Source organism: Ascaphus truei, chromosome 8 (genome assembly GCF_040206685.1).
Source record: "Ascaphus truei isolate aAscTru1 chromosome 8, aAscTru1.hap1, whole genome shotgun sequence".
Lineage (NCBI taxonomy): Eukaryota > Metazoa > Chordata > Amphibia > Anura > Ascaphidae > Ascaphus > Ascaphus truei.
In genome coordinates this window covers 33,053,707-33,073,905 of record NC_134490.1, presented here as the reverse complement: position 1 = coordinate 33,073,905, position 20,199 = coordinate 33,053,707, and the positions used below count along the sequence as shown (strand labels likewise).

Genomic DNA, 20,199 nt, shown 5'->3' with positions numbered 1-20,199 from the left:
GGAGCAAGAGGTTTTAGGAGATGGGAGGGAATGGGGTCAAGAGGGCAAGTGGTAGAGGGAGAAGTGGCGATCAACAGCGACACATCCTCCTCTGAGACAGTGGAAAAAGAGTCAAGGAAGGCAGGAGGAGAGTTAGGAAGAGGTGTAGGATGGGAAGAAGAAACAGAGGGGATGTTCTGACGTATGGATTCCACCTTTTCCTTAAAATAGTCAGCAAAGTCCTGAGCGGAGATGGAGGAAGGAGAGGCAGATGAGGGTGGTTTGAGTAGAGTATCAAAGACAGAGAACAGTCGGCGTGGGTTAGACTTGTGCATGTTGATTAGTGCAGAAAAGTAGGCTTGTTTAGCTTGCAAGAGGGCAGAGTTGAAACAGGATAGCATAAATTTGTAGTGAAGGAAGTCTGCGAGAGTGTGAGACTTCCTCCAGAGGCATTCAGAGGAACGAGTGGAGGAACGCAGCATGCGTGTGTGGGAATTTAGCCAGGGTCTAGGGTTAGAAGGGCGAGTGCAGCAGAGAGAAAGTGGGGCATGTAGATCAAGAGAGGAGGACAAGACAGAGTTGTAGTTCCTGACCAGGTTGTCGGAGTCTGTCGCGGAGCTGAGAGAGGAGAGGGAGGAGCGTAAAGTGGACTCAAAGTCAGGTAAGTGAATAGAGCGCAGGTTTCTGCAGAACCGGGGTGGAGAAGGGGAGATGCGAGATAGAGAGAATGAGATGATGGTCAGAGAGCGGAAAAGGGAAAATGGAGAAATCGGAGAGAGAGAAGTTCTTAGTGAAAACCAGGTCTAAGTAGTGGCCATCCTTGTGGGTGCTGGCTGCAGTCCACTGTTGAAGGCCAAAAGAAGAGGTTAGAGAAAGAAAGCGGGAAGCCCAAGGGAGAGAGGTGTCATCAATGTGGCAATTAAAGTCCCCAAGGAGAAGAACAGGGGAGTCTGAGGAGAGGAAGAAAGAGAGCCAGGATTCAAAGTGAGAGAGAAAGGCAGAAGGGGGATGGGTAGAGGTAGGTGGGCGATAGATGACCGCCACATGAACAGGGAGAGGAGAGAAAATCTGGACAGTGTGAGCCTCAAAAGGAGGGAAAAGCAAGAGAGGGAGGAATAGGAAGGGTTCGGTAACGACAGAGAGAGGAGAGCAGGAGCCCCACGCCTCCACCCCTGCCATCAGTGCACGGAGTGTGGGAGAAGGAAAGGCCACCGTAGGAGAGGGCAGCTTCCAGAGCAGGGTCAGACTGAGTGAGCCAGGTCTCAGTTATAGCAAAGAGAAGCAGGGAGTGAGAGAGAAAGAAGTCATGCACAGAGAGGAACTTGTTAGAGAGGGAGCGAGCATTCCAAAGGGCACAGGAGAAAGGGAGAGAGGAGGGAGGGTGGCAGGGGATGGGTATGAGGTTGGAGGGGTTGACACCAGAAGGAGTAGAGGTTGCAGTTGGCAGGCGAGGACGAGCGCATGTAGGAATAAGACAGGGACCAGGATTGGGAGAGATATCCCCAGAAGCAAGGAGGAGAAGCATGGATAGAAAGAGGATGTGTGAGGATGATTTGTAGGGGTGTTTTTTAGTGCAGGGGATATAGCTGTATGGTGTCAGAGGACGCAAGTAAGAAAGGAGTTCATGTGAACAGAGAAGTGGTGAAGGAAGGAGAGATGGAGATATATGAATAGAGTTAGAGACATACTGAGGCTGGTAAAAAGAAGTGCATAATTTGAGAAGAAGTGAAGTCACAGCAAATATAAATGGTAAAGGCAGCATCACAGCAGTAATGATGCAGTCTGGTATTGATGATATCCTCCTTTCCAGCGTAGTTCAAATGCAGGAATCAGGGCCAGATGGGGTGTACACTTCTTTGGTAGTTTTTACCAGGGCATGAAGGCACTCAGGAGTAGACATTAGCGAACTTGTCAAAATCCGATCAGCTGATTTTATTTGAATTTTTTACCGGAATACGATCCGCACACGGAAATCAGAAGGCAGATTAAGCACTAAACAATTAGGTGGATACACCCTAATCCGCTATCAGATCCGTTCTGCACGTATTTTGAGAAATGTCCCAAGCACTGTATTTATCCCCTCAAACCTCCCTCCAAATAACATATGGCGACACCTGTTCTCAATAAGAAGCGCACCGTAGGTACATGAGAGATGGTCTAATGGATAATAGTTAATCATCATACTCGTGGACACTCCACTTCCTTTAAAAGCAGGCCACTTCCACTTCTTGGTTCCCAGTTCAATGTGCCTTGTGCACAAAAAGGAGCACATACTGTAAGAGATACCTGGGAGATTTGCTAATGGATGGATTAGCTACAGGTTTGAGCATTAACACACACATTCCCAGTAAGCTCAAACTCCAAAACCCATCACTGTGTGTGTGTGTGTGTGTGTGTGTGTGTGTGTGTGTGTGTGTGTGTGTGTGTGTGTGTGTGTGTGTGTGTGTGTGTGTATCTCAATATCTCTCTATCTCTAGATCACAAGAAGACACAGTTACAATAGATGCAGAACAGTTTCTTAAAATAACAGGATAGCACATTCCAAACAGAAATCCCTGTACAGTACCTTTCCACATGTCATAGGTTTTTCCCCAGAGAGGTCACTGGCATAGAATGATGACAATTCACATGTTTGATCCCAAAACACACCTTGTTGAATTCTTATTTTAGAACTCCAGGACAAGACCTATATACCATTCTTCTCCCATTGAAACAACATAAGCGCTTGTCGTAAATCAGCTGCTAGGTTGCCGGTTTTACGACTTAGAAATTAATGATTTGGCCTTATTGCTTCGTCTCCTTGCTACGATTACAAAAGTCTAATTCTTACTCTTATGAATTACTGTCAGGCCCATCATTTCTTAATTTTAATAAAGTTCTCCGACTAAGTGGGGACCTGGTTGTCACCCCTCTCTGAGATGCACATGGGTATATACTATCTCTGGCAAAACAAATGCCATTATCTCTAGATTCTATCAGTCCTAAAACTAGGCCTGGCAAATGGTTTAACCGGACATAAAACATTTCTTTGTATTTTTAAACCAAACGGTAACCACATTAACCCCTGAAGCACTAGATTGTTTAACATACTTAATATCTCATGATTTTATCATGACCATTGTATTTTATACACAGGAGCAGATGGGCGTGACGGTGACTGTTTACACAACAGCTCGGTTTCCTAAGCGCTGTGTATGGGCGGGTGAATGAAATTGGGGCAGGTTTGTGCTTGTTAACCCCTTGTGTCTCCACAGCGACCTATCACAGAGTGACCCTGACAGCCGGGACCTTTGGCTAAACATGTCAGCGCTGACGTGTCACCTGCAGAGACTGGCTGACCACACCACAGCCCCTTATTACAACGTCACGCTACTCAAGTACCAGGTACACAGACACCTTTGTTACTACTTTCTTCCTCCTGCTCAATCGTCCCTCCTGCTCTCTTGTTTTTTTTCTGCCTCTTTTACATCAAATTTGTTTTGCTTTTCTCTGATGTCATGCTGTCTCCGTGTGGCTTGGGTCCTCACTTCCTCCCTCCTTTCCTTCTGTTTCTCTCCCTCTGGCATCCTCTGCTTCCCTCTCTGGCCTTTCCAACTCTGCCTTTTCCTCACCCCCTCTCTCCCCCACCCCTTAGGTATATAAGCCAGGCCTCTCTGCGGCCCCTCTGCTTCTCTCCTCTTCCTGGAGCTGTGGCCCCTCATTCACGGAGCTCTGTTTGGAATACAGACATAATGAGACATCCCACCCCAGCCAGGCCCCCCTGTGTGACCTGGACATCCTGTTGCCCTTGGAAGAGCCTCTGTCCAACATGCAGCTTGACCCCCCGGCACGCTGGTGAGAAACAGAGCTATGCCGAATATCTCTGTACAACTTCACCTCCTGATAGTAAACATACAGCCCTGTACAATGATCATGAGTTTCTCCATACACTTACATTTGATCATGAACATGCAGCACTATGTAATGAGAAACACAAATGGGAAAAGCGCATGACTCTTATTGTGTAGCATTACAAAAATATATTTGTTCTATGAAGTGGTGAGTATCACACGTACAGAATAACAAATCAAATCAGGCTTATCGTTTTATGACCAGGAGGTCTTTCCAATGTATCATGGACCAGTCTCAACGTCGTACTCTCGCATCGGATGGCTTATTACAATTGATAAGGTCTGTAGTTACCAGATACTGGCAGGTAATCGGGCAATCTGAGTGGCAGCGAGTGACGGAACCTCCCGACCCCAGATGTAGTTGAGACGCTGTGGAACCGTGAGGGAGGAAGCAGCCATGGAAGATGCAGGTGTTCACTCCGTCAGTCATCTCAGGGGCACTTGACTGATGACGTCAGTGTCCTAACCTGTTAGGTCAGGAATAATCTCCCACCGGTCTCTGTTCAGCACACACTGTAGTTGGAAATGCTCAATCTCCAAGAGTAGTCTTAAAAAAATCCAACTTTAATTGTGTTTGGATAAATGCACAGTCCAATTCCTACGCGTTTTGTAGCAGACTGCTACTTCATCAGGAGGAAATAATTCGACAGTGAAACAAGCTGTTAATAAACCCCTCTTCTACTCGCAATTGGTTGAGGGAAGAGGTCTGTGAACAAATTACTAAAACGCTTGGACACTGACAAAAGTCAGACCTAATCAGCATGCTTACATACTATATACATGTAATAACATATGTAATATGTAATAACATACATCTTTATTCCCAAAAAGAGCTTACTGGGGTCCTGTGTTTTGTTAACCATTAAATTAAAATCATAGCTAATCAATATTTAGGTCGCAAATTGAAGCTAAAACGAGAAGAAAAAATACATATGATAATAATTAAAGCAGACAGCGTATCATATATTGTAGAAAAAGTGAACCATGAACTAGCAAAATATATAGATAAGTCACCGAGACGGGGCAATAATATCTAACAGATCAAGGCAATAAATGGTAAAAGACCATATGAAGCATACATGGCATGTTTACATCAGATATTCATGATAACGTCTGATGTTTATTTGGACAAGAGAAATACACCCATTAGATCTTGTAAAGTGACCTGATATCAATATATTCAGTCGACCCCACAGGAACCAAAGTTCAAAGTTTGTATATTAAAAAAACACTCCTGTTTTGCCAGCGCCTTTTCTCGAGCGCCTATTCATTGGAACTACTTGCATTACTTTTATAGTGTTGCGAGGCAGGGTCTCAATTATGGTGCATTTTAAACTGACGGGACACACTGTTTATCATAGCCAATCTTCTGTTTCTGGCGTTCTCTAAGATTCTCCATAGGGGGCTATTTGGTCCTACCTTTGTAGTGGACACCACACAGGCACTCCAAAAGGTACACTACAGGTGTAGTTGTACATGAAATACAATCCTCAATCTCAAAGCTTTCATTGGTAATCCGAGAGGTAAACGATATTTTTTATCACGATGGAGCATTTTTCACGGCAAACATCTGCTGCACCCAAAGTTGCCAAGGGATTTGGCAGGTAACCAGGTTGATCTTAAATTACCGGTTGTATCTAAATCTATATTACAAGGAGCCAAACATTTTTGGATCTCCTAAATATGATCTTCGGATGTGTATTTAAATGAGGTCTTTAGAATATGTCAATGTTTTTTTTTAATCTCTTATATCCTATAATTTGAACAATTGTAGTTGGTGATAAATGGTACGGTAACTATATCCGTGACGTCCGTTTTAAAGGGTTCAGTCTTTTGCATCTTGGCAACTTTTGATCAATAAGGATTTCTGTCAATGGCTTTAACCTTGAGCATGAGCTCCATCTAGAATATTTGTTTGATACCCTCATTCGAGAAATGCATTATAAAGACTGTGGGCTTGAACTTCAAAGCCTCATGTAAGGCTACAATTTATCTTAAGTTACATTAAGTTGCCTAAGGAAATGTACTGGATTTTAAGACAAATTGAAGAAAAAATTGGAAAATGCCATCTAATGATCCCATTTAAATTCACATCCGAAGATAATATTTAGGAGATCCAAAAATGTTTTCGCTCCTAGTGATTTAAGATCAACCTGGTTACCTGCCAAACCCCTTGGCAACTTTCGGTACAGCAGATGTTTGGCGTGCAAAATGCTCCATCATGATAAAAAAAAATAGTTTACCTCTCGGACTACGAATGAATGCTTTATAATTGAGGATTGTATTGTAATGTACAACTACTCCTGTAGTGTACCCTTTTTTTGGAGTGCTTGTGTGGTGTCCACTACATAGATAGGACCAAAAAGTCACAGAGAGAGAATCTTGGAGAACGCCAGAAACATAAGATTGGCGTGGCTATGATACACAGTGTGTCTCGTCATTTAAAAATGTATCATAATAGAGACCCTGCCTTGCTACTCTATAAAGGAATGTAAGTAGTTCCAATTAACAGAAGAGAAGGAGATCGAGAAAGGCCGCTTTCAAAATAGGAACGTTTTTTAATATACAAACTTAGAACTTTTGTTCCTGTAGGTTTAAACGAATAAATTGATATCTTGTCACTACTAGATCCAATGTGTTTCTCTTGTCTAAATACACATCAGACTTTATCATGAATATCTGATGCCATGTATGCTTCATATGGTCTTTTACCATTTATTGCCTTGATCTGTTATAGATAAATCATCGAGACAGGGCAATAATCTATATTTCGCTATTTCATTGTTCACTTTTTCTATTATATTTGATATGCTGTCTGTTTAATTATTACTGTATGTATTTTTTTCTTCTCATTCCAATTTGCGACCTAAATATTGATTAGTTATGATGTTAATTTAATGGTTATAAATAAAGATGTATGTTATTACTTGTATATATTATGTATATATTACAGATGCAGCGGCCATTATTTTAAGAAATCACTTGTGTGCGCCGTTTGTGTGCGCTGCTGTACTAAACGCGGCATGAAAACGGCCAATTGCCCCAGCCATACGTGTTTATCGCGGTTGCTTTGTTTGAATTTCATGGATTGTGTGCAATTAAATGCAATTAAATGAATGAATTGTAATGTGTACAGTACTGTGCTACTGTGCCAATTTCAGGTGTTTAAAAGCCACAACACTACACTAAAATGCCATTTTATGTACTCGCCTGCACTCGTGTCTCAAGGCGGTACGGTTGGAAGCAATCCCGCGCCATGACATGGGTATTCCCAAAGTATACACCGCGTGATTTGTTAAAATAATGGCCGCTGCATTTGTATGTAAGCAAGCTGATAAGGTCTGACTTTTGTTAGTGTCCAAGCGTTTTAGTAATTTGTTCACACACCACCTCCCTCAGCCATTTGTGAGTAGGAGAGGGGTTTAAATAACAGCTTGTTTCACTGTCTAATTATTCCCTGATGAAGTAGCAGTCAGCTACAAAACGTGTTGGAATTGGACTGTGCATTGATCCAGACACTGTTAAAGTTTGATTTTGTTAAGGCTACTCTTGGAGATGGAGCATTTCCCACTACAGTGTGTGCTGAACAGAGACTGGTGGGAGATTATTCCTGACCTTCTACCAGGTTAGGACCGTGACATCATCAGTCAGGTGCCCCTGAGACGACTCAAGGAGTGAATACTTGCGTGTGCCATGGCAGCTTGCACCCTCCCTGCTTCACAGCGTCTCAACTACATCTGGGGTCCGGAGGTTCCGTCACTCACTGCCATTCAGATTGCCAGATTACCTGCCAGTATCTGGTAACTACAGACCTTATCAATCGTAAGAAGCCATCCGATCCGAGACTTCAACGTTGAGACTGATCCATTATAAAGACCTCTTATGGTCATAACATAAGTCTGATTTTATTTGCTATTCTGTACGTGTGATACCCCACTTTATGTACCAAATCTATATTTCAAATACTACACAATGAGTTGTGCGCTTTTGCCTTTTTGTGTTTTTTGTAGAATCGAAGATGCACAGCCAGCTATATGGATAGCAGCAGACTCTTCTTCATTGGATGTGGTTTTCTATTAAGGGAAGACCACCTATAATTCACATTTTTGTGTTTTGTTACTACCACTGTTTATCCACTATTGATTATTACCAATTCTATTCAAGGACTTATATTGCTGTATGCCCCTTAATGCACTAAACTGTATTACCTGCTACTAAGCCAATTCTTTTATTTTATCTAGTCACGTGTTAGTGACTCACACTATTGTTCACGATTAGTGTGGTGCTACTGTATTTCCTTCACTATATCACTACAGTATATAATTAGACGTGTGTATGTATGTGTATATATATGTGTGTGTATATACAATATATATCAATTCCACTGCAGCAAGGGATTCTGGGAAATGACATGCAAATGAGCACACAGTGTCACCTTTTGCTTCAAACCCATTTTTAACATGGTTCCCTATAGGCTTAAGCTTGCTGCATGGTCACAGCTTTGAGCACAGCCAGGGTTAAGATGCATAGCCAGTAAACCCACCCACAGACAGACTGTTTTGACCTTAATGGGTCTCATCAGTGTGTGCTCAAAGCTGTTCTGCTGCCCTGCTGGATGGTAAGTGTGTGTGTGTGTGTGTGTGTGTGTGTGTGTGTGTGTGTGTGTGTGTGTGTGTGTGTGTGTGTGTGTGTACACACACACACACACGTTTTAAGTTATGGTGGGTGAAAAAAAAAAAAAATATATATATATATATATATATATATATACATATATATATATACACACACACACCAAAAATGATGCGCACACATCTACTGTGCAATAAAGTAAAATATAATACTAAAACGTGCACAATGCAGAAGTAAATATTGGAAAAAATTACTATCCCTATTACTAATGCTGCTAAAAGGTCTAAAATCCCATACCGGATCCAGGCAGGTGTAGAGAAATGTCCAAATTGACCTAAACACAAAAGATGAGGGAGAAAAGAATAGTGTATAGTGCATGGTGTATAGTATATCAAGAGTAAATTGGGATATCCTCCTTTTGTATGTTATTATTGTTTTGTAATAAACAAATGATCTACTTGTGTTTTGTGCGTTACTTTGCTTATATGGGGAGTGCAGCTGGGAATCTGTGTCTGGTGGTATCTCCTTGTTGCAATCATACTAAATACAGAAGCGTAGTATAGTACAGTACTGATAAAATCTTTATATGTAGATAAGTCACTTACAATGTTTCAGTAGCGGCAGACATGTTTGGCATCCCAAACATGCCTATCAATACTGAAACATTTTAAGTGGCTTTTATCTGCATACTGTATAAAGATGTTATCAGTACTAGAGTACATTACGCTTGTGTATTTAGGAGACACTATCAGACACAGATTCCCAGCTGCACTCCTCATATCAGCGGAGTAATACACACAAGTGGATAATGTGTGAGTTTATTACCATTCAAAGAAGGATGTCCCAATGTACTCTTGATATACTATACCATGATAGTACTTTTCTACCGCCTCTTTTGCACTTAGGTCAATTTGGGTATGTATGTAGTGTGCGTGTGTACGTATAATAGATAAATAGATATTACACACACACACACACACACCCACCCACACACCCTTTACGGATGAGAATATATTTAGAGCTGGGAGTGTACAATTCGGTATTTCCACCTTCCAGATTCTTGCCAGATCTGCCATGTTGCTCTTATGCATTGTCTTCTAACTCGCCAAAGCAAATAACAGGTGGTGTGTTGGGTCGGCAATGTGAGGTTATTAAATGGTTCAGCAGCTGTTTTTAGATCCTCTGTGACGCTGTGTCTGTTCCTTTTTGTTAATCGGCTCTTCCTACCCCTGCAGCACTGAGCGGAGGTTACTGTGGCAGATCCCAGATGCACCTGCAGGAAAGGAGCGCGGAGGTAACAGAATCCTGTGTTTTATGTGTCTCTTGGCCCCAAGAGCTTACACTCTGACTAAGGGAAGAGGAGCAGCCTCATAGTGTTAGAAAAGCCTATTCTTGATATAATACTCAGGAATCGGGTTCAGTTCAAATCAGCATTCTTTATTCTTCAATCAGCTTTCAGCAAAGATACAACATACTATATAAGGTAATGAACAACAAAAATATAGACTGCACTCAAACGGGCATATGGAATAGTAGGTGCAATGTGGAACAGGGAGGACCCTAGTTCCTCCCTAATACAATACAAAAAAATGAATGTTCCCAGCACACAAAAGACGATAAGGGGATAGGTGAACACAAAATCTTTTAATGAAAAACACAAGTGAATGTGAAACCACAACGTACAATACAGGGGAAGGGAGAGGAAAGGGATGGGGTGAGGCAAACATAAAAGTACAAAGGAAAGGGGGGCAGCAACGTTTCGGGGTCTGGAACCCCTTCTTCAGGCCGTTCCCAATAGATACTAGGTATCTAATGGTACTTCCCAATTCCCTGTACAAATCTCCCAAGAAAGCACCAACAATTGTGCAATGATATATGCACGTATTCACCCAAGGGGTTAACTAGCTCAGTCCAGAGGTAACACTAAAGCAAAGAGCAATGGTAATTTGATCTAACCTCCCACTTCAGTATCTGCAGTGAGTTAGTACATGTTCCTGCTCACAGGTTGCAGCTACTGAACTGGTCTGTATAAACTCTGCCTTGAAGCTATTTGATGTCAGTGCTTTGCCTTGAAGCACACCAGATCTGTTTAGCCTAACAGCTTAGTTAGTATACCTTTCACATTTAGGCATATCCCTTGTTTTTTTTTTTTGAACTGTAGCCTGTGGGCTGTTGCTGGACTTTTGTTGTGTGCTCACTCTAATCCCCTGGGAGGTTAGATCAAATTACCATTGCTCTTTCCTTTAGTGTTACCTCTGGACTGAGCTAGTTAACCCCTTGGGTGAATACGTGCATATATCATTGCACAATTGTTGGTGCTTTCTTGGGAGATTTGTACAGGGAATTGGGAAGTACCATTAGATACCTAGTATCTATTGGGAACGGGCCTGAAGAAGGGGTTCCAGGGCCTAAAGAAGGGGTTCCAGACCCCGAAACGTTGCTGCCCCCCTTTCCTTTGTACTTTTATGTTTGCCTCACCCCATTCCTTTCCTCTCCCTTCCCCTGTATTTTACGTTGTGGTTTCACACTTACTTTGTGTTTTTCATTAAAAGATTTTGTGTTCACCTATCCCCTTATCGTCTTTTGTGTGCTGGGAACATTCATTTTTTTTTTTTTTTTTTTATACTATATAAGGTAGATCATTAGATGCTTCAATTCGATGTAACAAGCATCTTTAGAAAGTAGAAGTTAGTAACATATGCTTAACATTGCACCCTTATACGCTCAGGACAAAGAGCTATACATCATTTATCTTGGCTAATTCAATGACATACTTGTTTCTCAGAAGCTAAAACACACTGATTTCTCAGCAAGATAAAGAACTAAGAAAAATATATATCAGAGCTAGAAAGAGAGACATACAGCTCAACCCCGTTATTGCGCGATCCGCTACAACACGGATCCGCTTATAAGGTGTTCTGAGTGTGGCTCACGATTTATAAACATCTCCAAGGGTTTTTTTTAATAACAATCAATGCTTTATTGACTTACTCGGCATCTGCAGCTCTCTCCTCTGCAGCTCTCTCCTCTCCGTGCTTCATCAGGCTGTGTCCACGTGCGCTTCGAACGCAGAGGAGGGTCACATGACCCTTCTTTGACCAATGACAGCCCAACAGTGAATACATTTTATATAATACACATGCAGGAATCGAACCCATGACCCTTCATATGCTAGTAGCAATTCTCTAGCTGCTACATCAAAGGGTTGGTGTAAAGAATCGGAGAGGGGAGAGCTGCAGATGCCGGGTAAGTCCTCGCTGATCGTGGTGGCCATTTCACGATCCCGGTTATAACGCGATCTCATTATGTGGACCCCGCGCACCGCGTTATAACGGCGTTCAGCTGTATATCAGAAAATGTAAAACACAGACAAAAATCCTAGGAACTGTTTAAAATAACAGACATAGCTAGCTAGAGAGAGAGAGACACAGAGAGAGACAGACAGATCCCGTTCTGTCACGCTGTGCTCACCACAAACAGGACGAGACCCCGGTACTGAGATGGGAGTAGTAACAAACACCAGCCACAGGCACGGGGGCTACGTCCGGAGTGTAGGTTTGTCTTGACAGCAGGGTCAGGGATATAGATATCAGAGTTGTCTTTATACTTGCCGAGTTCAACGTAGGAGATATCCGGAGCGTAGAAGGTACTTTTGCCAAAGTCAGGGGTGGAGAGTGGAGAGTGGTCGAGGTGCAATGCCGAGTTCAGGATTAGAGAGGAGCGAAGAGTCAGAGGTAGCCAAGACATAAGATAACTTATGAGGAGAGGCTAGCTAAATTAGATTTATTTACATTAGGAAAGAGGCGTCTAAGGGGGGATATGATAACTATATACAAATATATTCGGGGACAATACAAGGAGCTTTCAAAAGAACTATTCATCCCACGGGCAGTACAAAGGACTCGGGGCCATCCCTTAAGGTTGGAGGAAAGGAAATTTCACCAGCAACAAAGGAAAGGGTTCTTTACAGTAAGGGCAGTTAAAATGTGGAATTCATTACCCATGGAGACTGTGATGGCAGATACAATAGATTTGTTCAAAAAAAGGTTGGACATCTTTTTAGATGGGAAAGGTATACAGGGATATACCAAATAAGTATACATGGGAAGGATGTTGATCCAGGGATTAATCCGATTGCCAATTCTTGGAGTCAGGAAGGAATTATTTTTTCCCCTTAATGGCGTTTTTTGTTTGCCTTCCTCTGGATCAATAAGCAAGTATAGATATAGGATAAAGTATCTGTTGTCTAAATCTAGCATAGGTTGAACTTGATGGACCTACGTCTTTTTTCAACCTCATCTACTATGTAACTATGTAAGATCAGGAGCCAGAGGTTGGAGTAGTCAAAGCAAGCCGGTTCGGTACACAGAAGATCAAAAACTGGAACAAAACAACAGGACAGGAACAAGGCAGGAACAGCAAGGGTAAACACAGAGTAACAAGAATCTATGCTCAGCCAATGTGCCTATAACATTGGTGAGCATATATAGGCTGGATCAGCCAGCTCCCATGGGGGGTGGAGCGGGGGCGCGGCCTCCGCGGTAGCTGTGATAGGACCAGGGCTCAACGAGCAGGTGTAGCTGTTTGTGCAGCTAGAGAATGCATCTATGAGCAGGTGCAGCTGTTAGTGCAGCTAATGAATCTTGACACAGCGCTGGGGGCGTGGTGCACGTGTCACATGCGAGCTCTGCGCGCAGGCAGTGTGCGTCATGATCCGGGGCGGAGCCAGAGTCCGCGGCGTTGGATGATGCCATTTTGGCGCGCGTGCATGCTGCGCGCGTCTGGTAAGGAATGTGGTCCATAGGCACACCGCGCGTGCGCGGTGGTGCTTGAGAGGATGCGCGGAGCGGCTGTACTTCGGTAATCTTTACACGTTCCAAGGTCAGGCAATCAAGAGGCAGCACTCGGGTATAGTATGGTAACACAAGTGTATTAAGTGAAAACGGGTAACGTCTAAACCAAGCTTTCGGTCCCCAACAAACGGGACCTTCCTCGGGGAGATGCATAGGCGCGTGCACGCTAGCGAGGCCATCGGCACTATGTACAATTTAGTACAGATGCATGCGCAGTAGACATGCGTCCTAAGGTTGTCAGGGCAATAGCTTCGCACATGCGCAGTAGAGCGGACCCTATTGGTATGTGCAGTGTGCTATGCTGGAGTAGTAGAGACACATGCTGTGTTGATAATGATGATTTTAAAAGGAAAACTGTGGGGGACTGATGTACTGTGTACAGTAATGCAGATGCATGAGCCACTACAGGTAAAGCAGATATATGACTGAAACTCCAGATAGTGTGCCTACATGATGAATGGTGTATGTGAATGCCTAAAAGTCAATCCATGGTCATAAAATGCAACAGTGGACAATGACACTTGAGCATGGTCCACCACAGACAGATAACCTTCAGCCCCAATTGGCAATTGGTGCAACCGTGGCACCTATACACCCCCGGTTTCCGCGCAAGCCACGTTGTGTTTGACGTATACTTCCTCACTGCCCCCTTAGTATCTGTGGAGTACGGGAGTCCCGCCTTCAATGGTGGTGGGTGATGTCTAGTGGCGTGTAGCAGCAAAATCTTGTCCATGGGTTTTTGAAATAGCCTCGTGATAAGTTTTTTGTTGTCTTTCCGTACTACTGTAGAAGCGTTTGATACAAGGAATGTTGTTGAGATGGTTAACGAAGGTAAGCAATTCCGATTCATGTCCCTGTCCCCCGTCCCCCGTCCCCCGTCCCCCCACACCAGGAACACATTGTCGATATACCGTATGTAGTGGACAATCTGATCTGCATAGGGGGCATTGTGTAGTAGGTGGGTCTGTTCATTGGAATCCATGAACAGGTTGGCATATGCAGGTGCCATGTTGGACCCCATGGCTGTCCCCATCAACTTGAGGAAAAAGCTTTTTTTGAATTTGAAGAAATTTTTGTGGAGTATAACCTCTATCAGTAGCCATAGAAACTCTGCAGCTGGACCCTGATGGGTGAAATTGCTGAAATGTTCATGGATCGCCTCTGTGCCTTCCACATGCGGAATGTTGGTATAGAGGCTGGCCACGTCCATCGTGACTAGAATGGTATCCGCCGTCACTGTGGCTATGCTGTCCAATTTGTTGATGAAATCCATTGTATCTTTCACATATGAGGCCATTTGTGTCACCATCGGTTGAAGATAGAAATAGACATACTGCGATAGTGGATGGCACAATGACCTCTGGGACGAAATAATAGGCCTACCAGGTGGCTTGATGGGGGATTTTTGGAAGAGTGTAGATTAATGGTGCAATCAGTTGTGGTTGACTGGGGAAATTGACAGTATCATCGGAAATCCATGCGTTATTAATCCCCATCTGTATAATTCCATCGATCCTTTTTTTTTTTTGAACGGTCCAGTTGGATAAGTAATTGTTTGTAGTGGTGCGTAACACTCCTGTTGCAAGATTTCTGCTTTGTAGTAGAAGTACAGCATTATCACTGTAACGCTGCCCTTGTCCGCAGCACGTATGATGATGTCCTTATTATCCTGTAGCGTCTTTAGCGCTTATTGTTCATCCATTGTCAGATTGCAGAAGCTGGTCTTATTGCAGCTGATCCACTGTCTGGTGTCCCTCTCCACTAGACCCATAAATATTACGATATTATGGTTGATAACCATAGGGTCAAATGAGCTCTTCGCCTTAAAATGACGTGCTGTAGTAGCAACCACATTGACGTTGTGGCTTGTTACTTCCGTTGGCCTGCTGAAGAAGTCTTTTAGACGTAGCTGTCGGTTAAGCTTAAAGAGGTCGACCTCCTAGTTAAATGGATCTTGTTTGTTAGTAGGGACAAAAGATCATCCTTTTTGGAGAACATTCATCTCGCTCGTACTAAGTGTGTGATCGGAGATGTTGTAGATTACCGTCTCAGCGGTCAGCCTCTCTCTCCTTCTTGAAATCCCTTGGCAGGTACCTTCGGTTTGCATTTTCCCCAATGCCAAGTAACCACTGGTCGGTCCTTGTAGACAGCAGTTACCTGCTTCAGTTTATCCCGTTTGCATTTCACCAGCTTGTCAAGGTGTATATCAATCGACGTCTGTATCTTCTCCGTCCAGTCGGTCTCGGTGTCTGCAGTCAATGTGTCGCCATGCTTGTTGTATATACTGTAGCTTCGATGTCCTTTTTTAATTTTTGTAAGTTCTTTACTGGATTGGTCTATCACTAGAATGGTATGGTAAGGTCAAACGAGCATTTGAGTGTGGCAACCAATTTCATGCAAAATTCAGGATCGTTCCTGCCTATTGTGGGCTGGTTTTTGATCCTGAAACCTCTTGGCAGTAATTTCTCACGATGGTAATACACGAGCGTGACCCCATGCAGAAAAAAGTCAACTTCCCTCTTTTTTAATTTCATCAAGTCATTGAAAATGTCCGCTGGCCTCTCAGGCCCTAAAACCTCATCAAATTTCTCCTTATATATTCTCCCCCCCCCTGCACCTCACTCCCCTGCACCTCACCTCACTCCCCTGCACCTCACCTCCCCCCCTCCTGCACCTCACCCCTCCTGCACCTCCCCTCCCCCCCCCCTTTGCAGCTCACCTCCCCCCAACGGCACCTCACGGAGCAGGCAGGACTAGCACACTCGTGCAGTCCTGAGAGCAGGCTCGAGGAGGAGTAGTGGGAGAGCAGGCTAACGGCTCGCGGCCGGGAGAGGAGGGGGCTCGCGGCCGGGAGAGGAGGGGGGATAGCGGCTCGCAGCCGGGAGAGATGGGGGGATAGCGGCTCGCGGCCGGGAGAGATGGGGGGATAGCGGCTTGCGGGCGGCAGAGGAGGCTCGGGAGGGAGGAGGACGGGGAAAGATGCCGCGGGCCGCACAATGAATGCAGGCGGCCCGCGGGCCGCGTGTTGTGCAGGACTGACATAAGGAATTCCTGATCGTTATATTGCAGAGATATTCCAGTAATAAGAGCTGGCAAGTTGGGTGGTATCTCTCGCACCTCTCAGTATCTCTGCTCTTGTGTTGCAGGTCGGGGCCGGCTCTGCGCTCGATGGGAGCCGCTCCGCGCTCCCAGCAAACCCTGCCCTGCAGCGGCACACTTTACATGTGAGGGCAGCACTCTGTCGGGAGTGGACATCGAGTTGGTGGGGACAGGGTACAGGATGTCACTGGTCAAAAAGAGGTTTGCAGCAGGTAAGGTTACCACTCCTACTGCCATTCTCTGCCACACGCAAAGCCCCTTTACAAGAGACATTTTCCATCATTTATTTACAGAAACAGAAGCTTTCTGCATCCTCTTGTTTTCCATTTAAGGTGGCAATCCAAGCTGGTGGTTTTTTATTTAATTTTTACCATAGGATTGAAGCAGAGTGTCTTCTGAGCTGAACCCTGTTAATGTCAGCTCTGGGGACTCCCTACTTCCGGAGATACTTCCATAGTATATGCCGGTAGCTGCTCTGTTCGGCTAGCAGGGATCAAGTAATGGCCACTTTTCAAAGCTCCCACGCCCTGTGGGCCAATAGGAAGCCGTAATGCCATCAGGTGTAACTTCCTATTAGTCTGCATGATGCGGTAGCTTTGAAAAGCACAGAGATGCCGGCAACCCCTTTGGGGGTAAGTATCCCTTAAAAGTATCCTTAAAAACCCCAACACACACAGTGCACCATCACTGACTCTCTATTATTCCTGGACAGTCCCCCATCCCCCACGTACACAGAGCTGTCACTGCCCATGCATCCTGCACTGCTACAACCCTTACTAAACCCAACACTCCTACGCCGTTCTTTCCGTGCATTGAAACCCTGCCCTGCGGCTCACTGTACCTCCACCATGCAACCCAGCTTCCTCTGCTATTCCAGTACCAACATCCAACAAGCCCCTGACACAGCAACCTCAATGCAGCATACTCTGCAATTCCACCTTGCATTCAGCATCATCCCTCACCAAAGCCTGTGTTTCCCCATCCTAGGTAAATACCTTGTTTGCTGAGAGGCGCTTCCCGTTTTCTACAACTTCTGTGACCTTCCCTGCACTTCAGAGTTTTGCTAGCGTGAGGACGGCAGGGAGTGGACGGAGTTGCGGCTCAGTGATGGGGGGAGAGCCTGTGTGCATTTGACTTTCCGAAGGAAGATGCAGGGTAGAAATGATACTGCTAACGGCAGCTTGGCGAGCGAGGCAAACTTCAACCAATATCAGCTTAAGTTTAAAAATTCAAAGCACTTAACATTTTTTGATTTTGTGACATTCTCATTGGAAATGAGCATTTACTGCTCTCATCGGATCTTGCCAGCTCGGCCCATTTTTCCTCCCCTGGAAGTCCGAGCCGAGGGGCCGGGGTGCTTTTAAATGACGTTTTCTTTAGAGAATCAGGAAGTAAACAAAACAAATGAACGTTAAAGTGGCGTTTTATAGTAACCCGGTTGTCGGCAGAGGGGACCTGCAAATGCAGTTACACAGCAGGAAAAGGGTTAAACAGAATGAGATTTTTTTTTTAAATCCTTAGCCCAAACTGGATCATTTCTTCCCCGCCATCTTCTTTTTGTTCTGCAATTGGGTGCGGGGGTTTATATACAAACACTGGATATATATTTTTTTTGCCTCCCTCACACTTTCTCCTTTGAATTCAATGACTCTGAGTCTATGGAGAAAGATAGGCAGACAGAGATGATAATATATTATAAATAAATATATATATATATATATATATATATATATATATTGTGTGTACAGAAAATAAAGTTTGAAGATGCACTGAGACCTGGTGGTGTTTTTGTTGTGACACATTCGGTGCGCGTTCGCTAAATAGATGGGCGTCAAAATGTCAAACTGTCAAATGTTAATTCGTTTAGTTTTTGTTCTTTCCGAAAGGCGGTTTCTTTAACAATAAAGTCGCACAAGTTTGCCGGATCTTTTTGTTTGCGTGGAGATTTAGCGGGTTTTGCTGTGGGGCTTTAACGCGTTTGGAAATACTGCGCGAGTTGGATGGTAAATGGAGGAGTACTCCATTGGATCTGCCAGTACCATCGATTCTGGTTGTATATATCCTTTATATATGTTTTGATATATGTGCCGAACGCCAGGGATATAATACTCTTTCCACTCATTCTTTCTGACCTGGGGTCAGAGTTATATCATAGGCAGCCAGCCATTCTTTCCAAGTGAACTTATCTATTTCCATATTTAGTATATCAAGAAATTAGCGCTACCTTATTTGTTTTTTACTTCTACTGTAGTTGCGTACAATCCCAAAATGTGCTTGGATGGTTTTAACATCCTGAGTGCGGGCTCTTAATTGGCTGGGAGCCAAGATCCTCTTTAAATTCTGTGCCCGTTTATATATAACTTTAGGTTTGGGATTCAAACTAGAACTCAGGATGGGATCCAAAGCCAAGATATGCCAGAAATCTAACAAAAATCAGTTTCCGGTGTTTGTCACACAGTACAATCAAGCGGCACAGAAGGCTCTAAACAAGCACTGGCATATGTATCTTGGCTTTGGATCCCATCCTGAGTTCTACTTTGAATTACCTGCTAGAAAAAGATTAGGGAACAGAGACCTCCGGTTGACTAAACGTGAACAATTTTGGATATATACACTCAAGTCCAAATTTCACGGAGGTCTAAATGACTATATTAAATTAATACCATTCCTTAAAAGCTGCAGTTCAGTTTTTTTTTTTTTTTTTTTTTTGCATTTATTTTTTTACTTCAATAGTTTCATGTGGGCAATCTCTAATTAGCTAAAGAACAGTATAGCTGCAGGTCAATTCGTTTTCCATGTATTGATAGGTCGAAATTTGGTGACATATTAAAAGCTGGCATTTGTTTATAATCTGCTTGACTGGCAGTGGAAGCTCATGAATATTCATGAGCATTTATGCACTGACAAGTGCTAGAGGGAGGGCAGGGCTGACAGAGGGGTGTGCCAGGGCTTGTGACAGGACATGAAGGGGCAGTGCCTTAGCAAATGGCTGTTAAAATAGAATACAAGAAAATTGGTCTTTCAAAGTTGTTTTTTTAAAAACAGAAAATGCTAAAAGTATTTTTTCTTACTACAGAACTGATTTATTTAAAAAAAACACACATGCAGGATATTGACTGAACTGCAGCTTTAAAGAGCAGTCTTATGTTTCAGATGCCATGAATACTGTTTTTTGCAAGAAAATCGCTTTCACTTTTGTCAAACATTTGTTTTTTGCTGAATCTTCTGTGTTAACCAGTTCTTTTTCTTGCAAACTATTTATTTGAAGCGTTAACATTTTTGGCTGGGATGTTCTGACGGTTACTAATTACGAGTGGTTAATGGGCAACATTTATATTTCCAGATATTGTGTAATTCCTACCAATTTTAGCATATATTATATGAACTATGTCTTAATTATGAATGTAATCATTTGTGTTTATTATTGTCTGCTATTCTCAGCATACGCAGAACTCTGGGGGCAATTAAATATATACACATTATATATATATATATATATATATATATATATATATATATATATATATATATATATATATATACATACATACATACATACATACATACATACATACATGTAGAGGTATCAGTACCGTGTTAGCAGAGCTTCAATAATCAAAAAATAAATAGATGATACCGTTCTGTGGCTAACGAAATGCTTTTATTTGTGCGAGCTTTCGAGATACACTGATCTCTTCTTCCGGCGATGTTACAATGAATGTAAGTATACCTTTTGCTTCATTCAT

At 43.3% G+C, this 20,199-nt stretch overlaps 1 protein-coding gene across 1 annotated transcript in view; it reads left to right on the top strand.

Annotated features, from left to right (window-relative positions):
* The window catches only part of FCHO1 (FCH and mu domain containing endocytic adaptor 1), a 50,313-nt gene extending 32,085 nt beyond the window's left edge, over positions 1-18,228 (top strand). Inside the window, 5 exon segments of the mRNA XM_075611257.1 lie at positions 3,234-3,363; positions 3,614-3,813; positions 9,737-9,795; positions 16,501-16,665; positions 17,441-18,228. Coding sequence (XP_075467372.1) covers positions 3,234-3,363; positions 3,614-3,813; positions 9,737-9,795; positions 16,501-16,665; positions 17,441-17,460 — 574 coding nt within the window. The 3' untranslated portion in view covers positions 17,461-18,228.
* Positions 18,229-20,199: the final 1,971 nt, after the last annotated feature.